Raw genomic sequence first — 14,365 nt, 5'->3', positions numbered from 1 at the left:
AAAGAGGGGTTCAGCTGCCTCTTGATTCCATCCCTCACCGTACCTTCCTGTTGGGTGCTCCAGTGCACACTCATGCGCACACACACACACACACCATGTGAATACACACCACAATACATGCACAGACCCCAAACACTCACCCCCATGCATATACGCACTCACACTGTATGCATACATATCACGTGCATACACACCCCAAACCCACACATACACCACGTGCATACATGCTCCCACATATAGCATGCACGCCCCCCCCCACACACACACCCTCCACACATTTCATTTTTGTGCTGTGGCCACAGAGATGCCGCAGACCCCCTGTTTGTGTTTCTGCCTGCAGCCTCTTCCTTCCGAGCAATGTCCTAAGCAGCTTGGAGAGAACCCTCATTTCTTTCATTATAAAATTGCTGTAAAGCTGTGATTCACTTGGAGACAAAATGATTTCCTGCTGAGGCTTTATGCGAGGTGATTAGCAGGGAGAGAGGTAATCAGCTGACCTAATATGCACCGAGTTTCCTCGCTCCTTCTACCATCTGCAGCCCTCTGCCGCCTGCCTTCATCCCCAGCCTAATTGGGGCGGCTTCCCTTTCAGCCAGGCCCGAGCCTGGGACCGCGCAGGAGACCATTAGCCGCAGAAGGTCAGCCACTGTCGAAAGGTAAAGAAAACAGACTTTTACCCAACGACCTTTTGAGATTCTCCTCTATGAATGCCTGCTTTGTGCTCTCCCTTAATGAATTCTGAAGACATTTCTTTTAAGATCGGGTGGCGTGACCTCTCCTTCCAAAACGGGCCTGTGTTTGCGGGGTTGGTCTTCATCCCCATGGTTGACTCCACACCTCACAGGCCACAGCGCAGATGGAGCCCTCCCCCTCCCCCCTATTCAGCTTTGCTCAGTTGTTCCTAGGAATGGGACCCAGTCTGCCAGCTGCCTGCCTGGGACCCCAGGCTCTTTGGGGGATCCGGCTGGGAGGGGGCAGCTGTCTATCCAGCCGTTAGACCTCTCCTGCCCACCAACCTGTTCTAGTGACATCAGCGTGATGGTAAATCATGACAGTGGCCCCACATATTGAAGCCACACCAGCACATTCGCTGTGACACACGGTGGCCCAGGGCAAGTCAGGTGGTAGCCCACCACGTGGTGTGCACGCACGTGGAAGGGAGGTTTATTTAGGAAGGTGAAGTGTGTTGCTTTATATGTAGCTGGGAAATGGCAGACCAGGGTGGTAGGGCCCAGGGCCTTTGGGCCCTTGGTCCCAAGCTTGTGAACTTTATGTGTCTACTGGCCTGAAGAGCAAAAATGGATATTTCTTCAATGTCATTGAAGCCTCACATGGGCCTTAATGGCCTTTTATCTGTGTTGTGAGGACCTCTAGATAAACAACGAAAGGAACTGACATTCAAATCATGTTAAGAATCAAAGCTGTATACATAAACCACATTCTGTATGTTGGTAAATTGAACACCAATAAAAAATAAATTTATAAAAAAAGCTATTAAATGAAAAAAAAAAAAAAGAATCAAAGCTGTAGTCGCCATCGTTACGATGAATCTGTTTCGACAGTGGGAGGCAATTCCGCCTGATTCCGCCTGATTCAGGAACCTGCTCTACAGTGCCTCTGATGTCTGACTTCTACTAAAATCCGTGCCCTGATGGAGAGCTCACTACCTATCTCAACGCCCATTCTACAGTTGGGCATTTCTAGGTGTTAGACGGTGCTGCTTTCTTAGGTGGAACCTCATGACGTTGCCATTTCGTATAACCCAACATGGTCAAATACAAGATGCAATCTACAAATTGAGGTCAAATCCACTTTTTTGCCCTGTCCCCTCTTTTGCCTGGTTTGTGCCAGCCGCCTAGGACCATGCTAGCTTCTGCCTTGCACTCGACCCAGGCCCTTCAAACATTTAAAAGCACAGTTCCATTGTGCTATGTAATGAATGCTCTTCTCTTGTCTAATTTTTCTTATTTTTTCCAGTTGCTCCTGAGTTGCTGGTTCATAGGTTCTCTGCCCACCTGTCATCTTCTCCTGGAGGTGCTGTAGCTCAGTGCAAGCTTACAGATTGTATAGTTTTTCTTTTTCTCTTTTTAAAGATTTTATTTATTTATTCACGAGATACACAGAGAGAGAGAGGCAGAGACACAGGCAGAGGGAAAAGCAGGCTCCCTGCAGGGAGCCCGATGTGGGACTCGATCCCAGGACCCTGGGGTCATGCCCTGAGGCAAAGGCAGACACTCAACCCCTGAGCCACCCAGGTGTCCCTAGTTTTTCATTCAACAAATATTTCTTCAGCGTTGAGGATTCTTCCAGGGTCTGAAGGTACCGTGGTACCTCTGGGGCCCCAAGACCATGCTTCAAGTATTCTTGAGAATAAAACAGTGCCACAAAACACAGTCTCGTTTTCCGATGTAATCACGCATATCGAGATGCATCTGTCTTTTAACGTGGTTAGAGAGTCTTTGCCTCAAAAACTGAAATTGACTTCCACGGAATTAGGAAAGATAAGTACCCAGGTGACATTCCACCACACAAATCCCTTTCTCCTATCACACTGATTACAACTAAACACTTTTTGAATGATTTGATTTACTATTTAAGTCAATTTCATTTAAATCAAATTCATTTCTGTTTTCCTCCATGTATATGAAGTCAAAACGGGTTTTTAAGTAAAGATTGCCCCATTTCCCACTGTCAGAGATAAGACCGCCAGTCTGGGTGTGTGTCTTCCTTCCCCCTGGCTGGTTCTCTCCTCTTTTTCATGCCTGACCCTGAGCATAGCCGACCACAAAGGTTGTCAGATGGGCTGCCCCAGGATGCAAGGGGCCCTCCTAGCAACATGGGGCAAACCAGCCCCACTTCGCACTTCCTGGTGCCTCTGTCACTGTTGCTGGACTTGGTGTCCCAGCAATAGAAAGGAGTCGGGCAGGCTTTCACTAGGCTGATGGGTCAGCCCTTGGCGGTGGCCCCTGGCAGCAAGGATTTCCTGGAATGGAACCAGGACCCGCTGGGTCTTCTGCATTGTGACGTAGTGTTCCCTCTACCTGCCCTTCAGACTCTCTCAGGGTAGAAGGTAGAAGGCCTCCTACCCCCACTCCCGAGGGTCCACACCAAATGCTTGCCAAAACCACCCAAAGGTCATGATTATTTTCTTCTCTCCTGTTAAAGACATACACGCCTAGATGGGAAGTTGTAATGTGGAGAAAGTCGATTTGCAGGTTCTGTGCTTTCAGATGGGTGGGTCCTCGTGAGAGAAAAACCCAGTCTGTCCTGTTAGCAAGGAGGACTCCTGTCCGATGAAGTGGCTTCTGGGGACTTGGGAGGGTCCACCTGTCACTTAATTCTGAGCACGGCCGGGACACTGCACATCAACGACTACAGTGACAGTAATCCACACTTACTGCATATTAGGTGTGTGCCAGGCACTGGCCTAAATCCTAAGCCAGCACTGACTTATTTCACTTATTTCACTCCCGCTGTTATTATCCTGTTAACGGATGAAGAAACCCAACACAGAAATGTCAAGTAATTGCCCACCGTCCCCCAGCTGTCCACATGGTGTCTCGTGCTGCTGACTCTTGCAAAAGAACCCTGCACGGGACTTTTCTCAGCAGGAGTGGTTGCTGGGAATGTTGGTGTCTACCTCTTGGTTTGTCCTCAGAACTATTTGGAGGACCCACTTTCCATCAATATGCCCTATGATAGCTGTCCTTTTAGAACCAGACAGCCTGTTCCGTTTGAAATTGATTTTTTTAAAAATTGGAAGTAAAGCCACCAATCATGCAAATAATGTTGTTATATTTTATTATTTATCCAAGAACCCGGAAAGAGGCTGAAGTATAAATTTGATTTTTTTTTGTTTGTGTGAATCTTATTTACGTGTCCTTTCTCTTGGCTGTGTGAGTTTCACCAGGAGTTATTTATACCAACCCAATCTAATAATAAGGTCCCGATACTAATCAGCCTTCGTATTTTCCTAAGCAACCACCACCCCCGTGGTTTCTAGCACTTCCTGTACTAATGTGTTATCTACTGCTGTTCCTGTTGTTATTATTTTTATTTTATTTCTAAACATTTTATTTATTTCAGAGAGAAATAGAGAGAGTACAAGCAGGGAGAGGGGGAGAGGGAGAAGCAGGCTCCCCACTGATGGGAGCCCAAAGCAAGACTCAATCCCAGGACCCTGAGATCATGACCCGCACTGAAGGCAGATGCTTAACTCACTGAGCCACACACAGATGCCCTTCTTGTTACTGTTTTAACTATTTTGTGACTTGCTCCCTACAGGATCTCCTGAAGACAATCCTGGATTTCCACAAACTGGGAAAGCTTGAGTTTAGTGGAATCCGAGGAAACGCCCTAAGTCAGCAGGTCCAACAAATGCATGGTGAATTTCAAGAGCTGTACAGGGTCTTCGAAGAGTCTTCCTATGACTGCTTGGACCCCCAGAGCACGGTGAGGCTTGGAAAGGCAGACTTGGGAGCTGCTTCTTTCTCAGATGGCCCCGGGGCAGTAAGGTCTGGGTGTTTGCTTACATTTTCCCTGTGTATTTCCTTAGGCCCTGTGACCCCAGGGGTTTTCACAGAGACCACTCGCAGTTATTCTAGGTCAGGAGAAAGATCAGGAGGGGTCTTTTCTAACTGCTGATGGTACCCAGGGTTTCCGAGCCGCTGAGATGAGCATGGGATGACAGTGGAGGCGGGTGCAGACCTGCAGATGGCAAAGCTATTGGCTTGGAGTGGGGAGTGCTCCGGGGAGGCCAGGCACATCCGGACAGAATTTCATCAGTGGCTTGGAGAGGGGTGAGCCAAGCAGGAGCTGAGTTGTTCTGAGCTCAAGAGGGTCCTCAAGAGGAGGAAAGGGCCAGAGTTGCAGTTTCCAGCTGCCCAGGAGCCCACATGTCACCTGTAGCCCTGGGAAATCTGAGACTTGTGAGTCCGAGCTTGAAAGGGGGGGGGGGGGAAAGCAGAAGGGTCAGTACAGAAACAGGGAATGGAATGCCCCGAGAAGGGAATAGCTGAATCATGGGAGAAGAAGGAATTGCAAGAGTATTGGGGGGAAGAGGAGAAAGAAATTGAGCAGAAATCTGCTCTGAGCACCTTCAGACAGTGGGAGATGCGTTGGCCAAACATAGAAGATGGCACTTTCTAAAAATTCCACGAGTCTGAAGTAGGAAAAAAATTGGGGGAGGGCAGGTAACAAAACAGCATATATACTGTGTGTTTCCCCACCAGATGATAAAATTAAGAACACACCAAATCCTACTATAGTGTTAATGTGGTTGGGTTTGAGAGGAGGAAAATGCTGTGCTTTTCTATTCTTGTCTTTTCTTAAGAGTATGCATCAGTGTTGTGCAGCAGGAATAACAGATAATAGTGATGGCACAGATTAGAGATTTGAGTTAACAGAGTTTCTTTGAAAATTGGTGCAACCTAAGAAAGAGAACACACTTTGGACTGCCCAGTAAAATAAAATAATTGAGAAACTCGTGTGCCTAAGTTCAAAATATGTGTCTATTCATCATGGATCTGAAATTTACATTTAACTGGGTATCTTCTATGTACCTTTGCTTGCTAAATTTGGCAACCTTGGAAACAATGGCTAGCTGCCTCTTAACCAATTAAAGCATACTTAGAAGAAATAGTGGGTATTAGCTTAATTAGCTAGCTTTCCTCCTAGTGGCCAGATTAGTTTATTTACACTAAAAAAAAAAAAAAAAAGGATTTTGACTTGGGGGAGGAGGGAAAGTAGGTGGTCAGAACAGAAGAGCCTCATTGCTGGGGCTGCCGCTGCTGAGGTAGACTTTGGAGTGACATGAGCTGGCCCTGGACTTCAGGAGGTCATAGAGGGGCCCAGAAAGGGAGTGACCAACCTCCCATCCCACTCGCTTTACCATTTTGCCTTGTGCCTAAGAAAACAAATACTGCAATAATAGGGTCACTGTCTGTGTGGGTAGGTGATGTTTAGAAAATTAAAATAAGGGCTCCTGGGTAGCTCCTGGGTAGCTCAGTGGTTGAGCGTCTGCCTTTGGCTTAGGTCGTGATCCTGGGGTCCTGGGATGGAGTCCTGCATGGGTCTGCCTGCAGGGAGCCCACTTCTCCCTCTGCCTGTGTCTCTGCCTCTCTCTGTGTGTCTCTCATGAATAAATAAATAAAATTTTTTTATAAAAAGAAAAAATAAATCCTTGGTGTAGCCACTTTAAGTATAAAGCTTGTCAGAAAGAGCACAGTGGGATTGGCCTTGAGGAAATCATTGTCTTATGACCCTGTGACGTCTCTTTAGGAATTTGAAAATGACGTGTCTGAATTTAACCAGAGAGTAGAAGATCTTGACCGAAGACTGGGGACTGTGTTCAGCCAAGCCTTCGATGATGCCCCTGGTTTGGAGCATGCCTTTAAGGTTTGTGCAGTAGGTCGGGGTACTCTTGCTGGGCTCTATCCTCACACCCCCACCCTCAGTGGTGGAGGGCAAGGATCCTCTTCCCACTGTTTTGTTCCCATGGAGAATAATTATTCCCGTCAATCTTGCAGAGAGGTACTGTGGGCGAACCAGGGCAAGGGACTGGGGTGGGGGTGGGGGGTTGGGACTAGGCTTCCCGGGTTGATAATTAATGATTTTCTAGAAACACAGCAATGGCGGTACCTGGGTGGCTCAGTGGTTGAGCATCTGCCTTCGGCTCAGGTTGTGATCCCAGGGTCCTGGGATCGAGTCCCACATCGGGCTCCCTGCATGGAGCCTGCTTCTCCCTCTGCCTGTGTCTCTGCCTCTCTCTCTGGGTCTCTCATCAATAAATAAATAAATAATCTTAAAGAAAACAAAAGAAACACAGTGACCTAAAAATACTTTTCAGGAGAGTTACTCTGGAGGGGCTGGGCTGGCTTAGGCAGAAGAGCATGCAACTCTTCTTTTTTTAATTTTAATTTGATTTTATTGAAATTCAAGTTAATCTATAGTGTATTATTAGTTTCAGATGTAGAATTTAGTGATTCGTCAGTTGCATGTGACATCCAGTGCTCATTATAAGTTCCTCCTTCATGCCCATCACCCAGTTACCCCATCCCTCACCCCCCCTCCAGTGACCCTAATTGTTTCTTATAGTTAAGTCTCTTGTGGTTTGTCTCCTTCTCTGTTTTTATCTTACTTCATTTTTCCTTCCCTTCCTCTATGTTCACTTGTTTTGTTTCTTAAATTCCACATATGAGTGAAATCACATGATAATTGTCTTTCTCTGACTTATTTCACTGAGCATAATAAGCTCTCTGGCTCATCCACATTGTTGCAAATGGCAAGATTTCATTCTTTCTAATGGCTGAGTAACATTCTGTTATATATATATATATATATAAAATAGTATATAATGATATATACACACATTTTTTGTGTATATATCCATTTTTCCATTGATGGACATCTAAGATCTGGGCTATTTCCATATTTTGGCTATTGTGGACATTACTGCTATAAACACTGGGGTGCAGATGCTCTTTGAAACACTACTTCTGTATCCTTTGGATAAATACCTAGTAGTGCAATTGCTGGGTTGTAGGGTAGCTCTATTTTTAATTTCTTGAGGACCCTCCATATTGTTTTCCAGAGTGGCTGTACCAGCTTGCATTCCCACCAATAGTATTAGAGGGTTCCCCTTTCTCCACATCCTTTCCAACATTTATTGTTTCCCGTCTTGTTAATTTTCACCATTCTCACTGGTGTGAGGTGGGATCTCATTGTGGTTTTGATGTGTATTTCCCTGATTAGAGTGATGTGAAGCATTTTTTTCCCCCTGTGTCTGTTGGCCAGGTGTATGTCTTCTTTGGAGAAACATCTGTTCATGTCTTCTGCCCATTTCTTAACTAGATTTTTGTTTTTTGAGTGTTGAGTTTGATGAGTTCTTTATAGAGTTTCAATACTAGCCCTTTGTCATTTGCAAATACCTTCTCCCATTCTGTAGGTTGTCTTTTAGTTTTGTTGTTTCCTTTGCTGTGCAGAAGCTTTTTATCTTGATGAAGTCCCGCATAGTTGATTTTTGCTTTTGTTTCCCTTGCCTCTGGAGACATGTCTAGTTAAAAGTTGCTGCAATTGAGGTCAAAGAGGTTGCTAGGTTCTCCTCTAGGATTTTAATGAATTCCTGTCTCATATTTAGGTCTTTCATCCATTTTGAGTTTATCTTTGTGTATGGTATAAGGGAATGGTCCAGTTTTATTCTTCTCCATGTGACTGTCCAATTTTCCCCACACCATTTATTGAAGAGACTATCTCTTTTCCGTTGGATATTCTTTCCTGCTTTGCTGAAAATTAGTTGATCATAGAGTTGACGGTCCATTTCTGGGTTCTTCATTCTCTTCCATTGATCTATGTGTCTGTTTTTGTGCCATGCAGTGTTGATGATTACACCTTTGTTTTGTTTTTTTAAAGATTTTATTTATTTATTCATGAGAGACACAGGGAGAGAGGCAGAGATACAGGCAGAGGGAAAAACAGGCTCCTCCTTGCGGGAGCCCTAAGTGGGACTCAATCCCGAGACCAGGATTATGCCCTGAGCCCAAGGCAGATGCTCAACCACTGAGCCACCCAGGTGCCCTGATGATTACAGCTTTTTAATAGAGTTTCAAGTCTGGAATTGTGATGCCTCCAGCTTTGGTTTTCTTTCTCAACATCCCTTTGGATATTTAGGGTCTTTTCTGATTCCATACAAATTTTTAGAATAGTTTGTTTGAGCTCTGAAAAATGCTGGTGTTATTTTGCCAGAGATTGCATTGAATGTGTATGTTACTTTGGGTAGTATAGATATTTTAACAATATTTGTTCTTCCAATCCATGAACATGGAATGTTTTTCCATTTCTTTGTGTCTTCCTCAATTTCTTTCATAAGTGTTCTATAGTTTTCAGCGTATATTTCATTTACTCCTTTGGTTAGGTTTATTCCCAGATATCTTATGGGTTTTGATGCAATTATAAGTGGAATCGATTCTTTGATTTCTCTTTCTGCTGCTTCATTGCTGATGTATAGAAATGCAGCAGCAGACTTCCATGCATTGATTTTATATCCTAAATTTGCTGAATTCCTATATCCGTTTTAGCAATTTTTTGGTGGAGTCTTCCAGCTTTTCTACGTAGAGTGTTATATTGTCTCTGAAGAGTGAAAGTTTGACTTCTTCTTTGCTTTTTGGATGCCTCTTATTTATTTTTTTGTTGTTATTGCCTGATTGCTGAGGCTAGGACTTCCAGTACTATGTTGAGCAACAGTGATGAGAGTGAACACCTCTATCATGTTCCTGACCTCAGGGGAAAAGCTCTCAGTTTTTCCCCATTGAGGATGATATTAGCTGTGGGTCTTTTGTGGGTCTTTTGTACGTGACTTTTATGATGTTGAGGTATGTGCCCTCTATCCTTACTTTGTTGTGTTTTTTTTTTTTTTATCAAGAAAGGATGCTGTATTTTGTCAAATGCTTTTTCTGCATCTATTGAGAAGATCAGATGGTTCTTGCCCTTTCTTTTATTAATGTGATGTATCACATTAATTGATTTGCAGATGTTGAACTACCCTTGACGCCCAGAAATAAACCCCACTCTGGTCATGGTGAATAATTCTTTTAATGTACTGTTGGATCTGATTACCTAGTATCTTGTTTAGAATTTTTGCATCCATGTTCATCAGGGACGTTGGTCTATAATTCTCCTTTTTAGTGGGGTCTTTGGCTTTAGAATCAAGATAATGTTAGCCACCTAGAATGAGTTCGGAAGTTTTCCTTCCATCTATATTTTTTGGAACAGCTTCAGAAAAATAGATATTAATTCTTCTTTAAATGTTTGGTAGAATTCCCCTGGGGAGCCATTTAGCCCTGGACTCTTGTTTGTTGGATTTTTGACTACTGATTCAATTTCTTTGCTAGTTATGGGTCTGTTCAGATTTTCTATTTCTTCCTGTTTCAGTTGTGGTAGTTTATATGTTTCTAGGAATTTATTTATTTCTTCCAGATTGCCTAATTTGTTGGCATATAATAGCTCATAATATTCTCTTAAAATTGTTTGTATTTCTACAGTGTTGGTGTGATCTCTCCTCTTCCATTTGTGATTTTATTTTTTTGGGTCCATTCTCTCTTCTTTTTGACATGTCTGGCTAGGTGTTTATCAATCTCGTTAATTCTTTCAAAGAACCAGCTCCTAGTTCTGTTGATCCATTCCACTGTTTTTGTAATTTCTATATCATTGATTTCTTCACTAATCTTTATTATTTCCCTTCTTCTGCTGGACTTAGGCTTTATTTGCTGTTCTTTTTCCAGCTCCTTTGAGTGTAAGGTTAGGTTGTATATTTGAGACTTCTCTTGTTTCTTGAGGAAGGCCTGTATTACAGAGTACTTCCCTCTTAGGAACAGCCTTTGCTGCATCCCAAAGGTTTTGGACTGTCGTGTTTTTATTTTCACTTGCCCCTATGTGTTTTTTAAATTCTTCTTTAACTTCTTTGTCGACCCATTCATTCTTTATTAGGATGCTCTTTAACCTCCATGTATTTGTGGTCCTTCCAAATTTCTTCTTGTGGTTGACTTCAAGTTTAATAGTGTTGTGGTCTGAAAATTTGCATGGTATGATCTCAGTCTTTTTGTACTATTGAGTCCTGATTTGTGACCTGGTATGTGGTCTACTCTGGAGAATGTTCCAAGTGCATTTGAGAAGAATGTGTGTTCTGCTGCTTTAGGACAAAATGTTCTGAATATTATCTGTGAAGTCCCATCTGGTCCAGTGTGTCTTTCAAAGGCCTTGTTTCCCTGTTGATCTTCTCTTTGGATGATTTGTCTGTTGCTATGAGTAGAGTGTTAAAGTCCCCTACTATTATTGTATTATCATCAATGAGTTTCTTTAAGTTTGTTATTAATTGATTTATATATTTGGCTGCGCCCAAGTTAGATATTTGTTTACATAAATATTTACAATTGTTAGATCTTCTTATTGGATGGACCCATTTATTATGATATAGTGTCCTTCTTCATCTCTTATTATAGTCTTTGGTTTAAAATCTAGTTTGATATAAGTATGGCCACTCTGGCTTTCTTTTGATGTCCATAAGCCTGATCAGTGGTTCTCCACCCCCTCATTTTCAATCTGGAGGTGTCTTTGGGTCTAGAAGGGATCTCTTGTAAACATATCAATGGGTCTTGTTTTTTTTTTTTAATCTATTCTGATATCTTGTGTCTTTTGATTAGAGAATTTAGTCCACTTTCATTCACAATAATTATTGAAAGATATGAATTTAGTGCCATTATATTACCTGTAAAGTTGCTGTTTCTGCAGATCTTCTCTGTTCCTTTCTAGCCTTTGTTATTTTTGGTCTTTCTTTCCCACAGAAGAGCATGAGACTCTTGATCTTGGGGTTATGGGTTCAAGCCTCACACTGAGTGTAGAGATTACTTAAATAAATAAATAAACTTTTTTAAAAAAGAATTTATTCTGGAATGCTCTCTCTGGGCCTTATCAATACAATGGCCATTAGAAGTGGAGAAGCCTGCTATGGTCCCCACCCTGAATCCATGGCTCTGCTCTACCCTGCTATTTAACCAGTGCTGCATGGTTGACTGAAGCTGGAGAAAACCCTACGTAACTGGTTATAGCAGTCAGCTACTAGCAACTAGAATAAGAAGACTCTACCTTTGCCCTGTATAACAGGGAAGGAGCAAAATGGAACAAGAATAGGGAGGAGGCTTAGGATGATGAGTAGACAAATGGCTGCACACTGAGAATTCTGAGTCATAAGACATGACACTTTCATAGCATGTGATCGATCTTTTATTAACTACAAAGGAACTTACTCTGTAAAGGCTTAAGAATTAGATCCAGGACTGATCAGTGGCAGTTACCAGGAAGCAGATTTTGGCTCAGTGGAGGAGAGAGATTTCTGTGAAAGCTATTGAAAGGTGAAATGGACTTCTTGAGAAGGTGAAGTGGACTTCTTTGAGAAGTGGGTAAGTTTCCAGTCATCAGAAATATCCTCAGGTAGCCTCGATGACCACTGGGACAGTTGTAGAAGAGGCTCAAACCTCAGATGGATGAGTCTGTGCTATTCCAGGTTATCAGGTAACCCAGCATGCCAGGCTTCATTAGCCATCAAGTATAGATATGAATGACCTTTAATAAATAGTGTGGCTCCCTAATTCATAGGGGAGCACTAGTAGGATTCCTCTCCAAGCATTTGAACTCATTTCAGAAATTAGTTCCAGAATTCTCTCTGAAACTTTGTTCTTGCTCCCACCCTCAAATTTTAGCCTTCCACATTCTCCCCGACACCCACTTAACTGTTTTATCTTGTCTCCGTCTTCACCCTCCACCTTTGTTTTTAGTCTTTTTTTTAATGGAGAACTTCACCTCTCTGATATCCTTAGTTTTCTCTTTGTTTGGTCTTTTATTCAGGTTCTCTCAACACATGAGGGTTCAGTGGGTAATTCAGGACTCCTCATTTAGAAGCAAAGGAGAAGAGCACCTGGGTGGCTCAGTCATTTAAGCATCTGCCTTTGGATCAGGTCATGATCTCAGGGTCCTGGGATCGAGCCTCACATCGGGCTCCACACTCAGTGGGGAGTCTGCTTTTCCCTCTGCCCCTCCCCGCTGCTCATGTGTTCCTTCTCTCTCACTCTGTCAAATAAATAAGTAAAATTAAAAAAAAACAACAACCATGAATACCCACCTATTCATAATTACTGATAGAGTCACAATAACAATTTTGACCCTCTTTTGTTGGCAGACATATGAAAGAAAAGCCAGGAAACAAGATGTATGTGACTTTAGAAAGGTTGAAACTGTGACTTCTTCTTCTCTCTCTGCCTCCTTTGCAGCTGCTAGACATAGCAGGGAAACTTCTGGAAAGACCGCTGGTGGCACAGGATGCCTCTGAAAAATACCTGCTGCTCATCCACATGTTCATCAAAGACTTGGATACAGTGAGGGCAATCTACAGTCAGCGTGTCCAGGAAGAGGCCGAACTTGGTAGGTTTGCTGCCAGCGGATATGAATGGGGCAGTTGTGATGCCTGGAAGGGTGCAACTCACTCCTCTTGTATCTGTTAAATGGCCAAGATGGACCCATGATATCCTCCTGGAAAAGAAAGCAAGACATTCTTGCTTGGCATCTCAGACCATCTTGGGTAATTGTAGAATTCACTGAACTGAGCATTTCCCTGTCTCTGGGGCTGAGATTGGCCCAGAGCAGTCAAGTCCTAACTGCTTCTGGTTGAGACCCGAGCATAATGTACCAGTTGACCCTTGGTCATTGCTGCCATACTGCTTAGTCTCTGACATACCACAATAAATTTTTACATGCCCCAGAAAAGTTTCTGATCCCCTCCAACACTATATCAGCCATGCCTTTGGAGGGAGGAGCTGTCAGGCGCCCGACCAAGGGTGCTATCATACCAAGGTGTGATTTTTCCATTCTTTAAAAAAGATTTTACTTATTTATCCATGAGAGACACAGAGAGAGGCAGAAACATAGGCAGAGGGAGAAGCAGGCTCCCTGTGGGGAGCCTGATATAGGACTCAATCCCAGGATCCCAGGACATAATGTGATGTTAGTGGCTTAAATAAAACAACACCCATCTTTTGGCTCATAATTCTGTAGGTCAGAGCCCAGCTTGATGGAGCTTTTTTCCCATTCTGAGTGCTCAGGGTTGAAATCAAAGTGTCAGTCAGGCCAAATTCTCATCAGGAGGCTTTGGGGGAGAAAATCCACCTTCCAGCTTATTTTGTTGGGAGAATTCAGTTCTTTGTGACAGTAGGCCTGAGATTTGCAATTCCTTGATGGCTGCCAGCTGGGGGGACCATTTAGTGACCAGATATGTGGCAAGGCTGTGTGGCTGCCTCCATCCTCAAGCCAGTAGTGGCACCCCGAATCCTTCTTATGCTTGCTTCCCATCCCTGACTTCTGTTTCCTGCAACCAGAGAAATAGTCTGCTTTTAGAGGACTCACCTGATGAAGTCAGGCCCACCCAGGATCATTTCCCTTTTGCCATCTAACATAACATTGTCACAGGAGTGATTTCTCATTGTAGCCAGGTTCCTCACACACTAATAAGAAGAGGATTATGTATGCATGAGGGTCGTTGGTGTCATCATAGAATTTTGCCTATCGTGGAGGCTAGGGAGAAAGTAACTGTAATAGATCTGTGTTGAGTGTAAGACAACAGGGAGTGGTGAGGTCTGTGGCAAAATAAAGGCAGAGACAGCTATTTAGCTCTGGTTGCTAGTTAGAAGCAGTGGCTTGTTCTCACCAAATCTTTCAGCTGAGGAAGGAAGGAAGGAAGGAAGGAAGGAAGGAAGGAAGGAAGGAAGGAAGGAAGGAAGGAAGGAAGGAAGGAGAAAAGAAAGGAAGGAAGGATGAAATCAAG

General features: G+C 43.4%; 1 protein-coding gene across 1 annotated transcript in view; it reads left to right on the top strand.

Annotated features, from left to right (window-relative positions):
* The window catches only part of DNAH9 (dynein axonemal heavy chain 9), a 336,893-nt gene that overhangs the window by 20,879 nt on the left and 301,649 nt on the right, over positions 1 to 14,365 (top strand). The window contains exons 7-9 of the mRNA XM_072821109.1: positions 4,285 to 4,452; positions 6,280 to 6,396; positions 12,819 to 12,969. Coding sequence (XP_072677210.1) covers positions 4,285 to 4,452; positions 6,280 to 6,396; positions 12,819 to 12,969 — 436 coding nt within the window. The remainder of the gene's footprint in view (positions 1 to 4,284; positions 4,453 to 6,279; positions 6,397 to 12,818; positions 12,970 to 14,365) is intronic.

The sequence above is a fragment of the Canis lupus genome, chromosome 3, assembly GCF_048164855.1.
Source record: "Canis lupus baileyi chromosome 3, mCanLup2.hap1, whole genome shotgun sequence".
NCBI lineage: Eukaryota > Metazoa > Chordata > Mammalia > Carnivora > Canidae > Canis > Canis lupus.
This window is presented reverse-complemented; position numbering and strand designations above follow the sequence as displayed.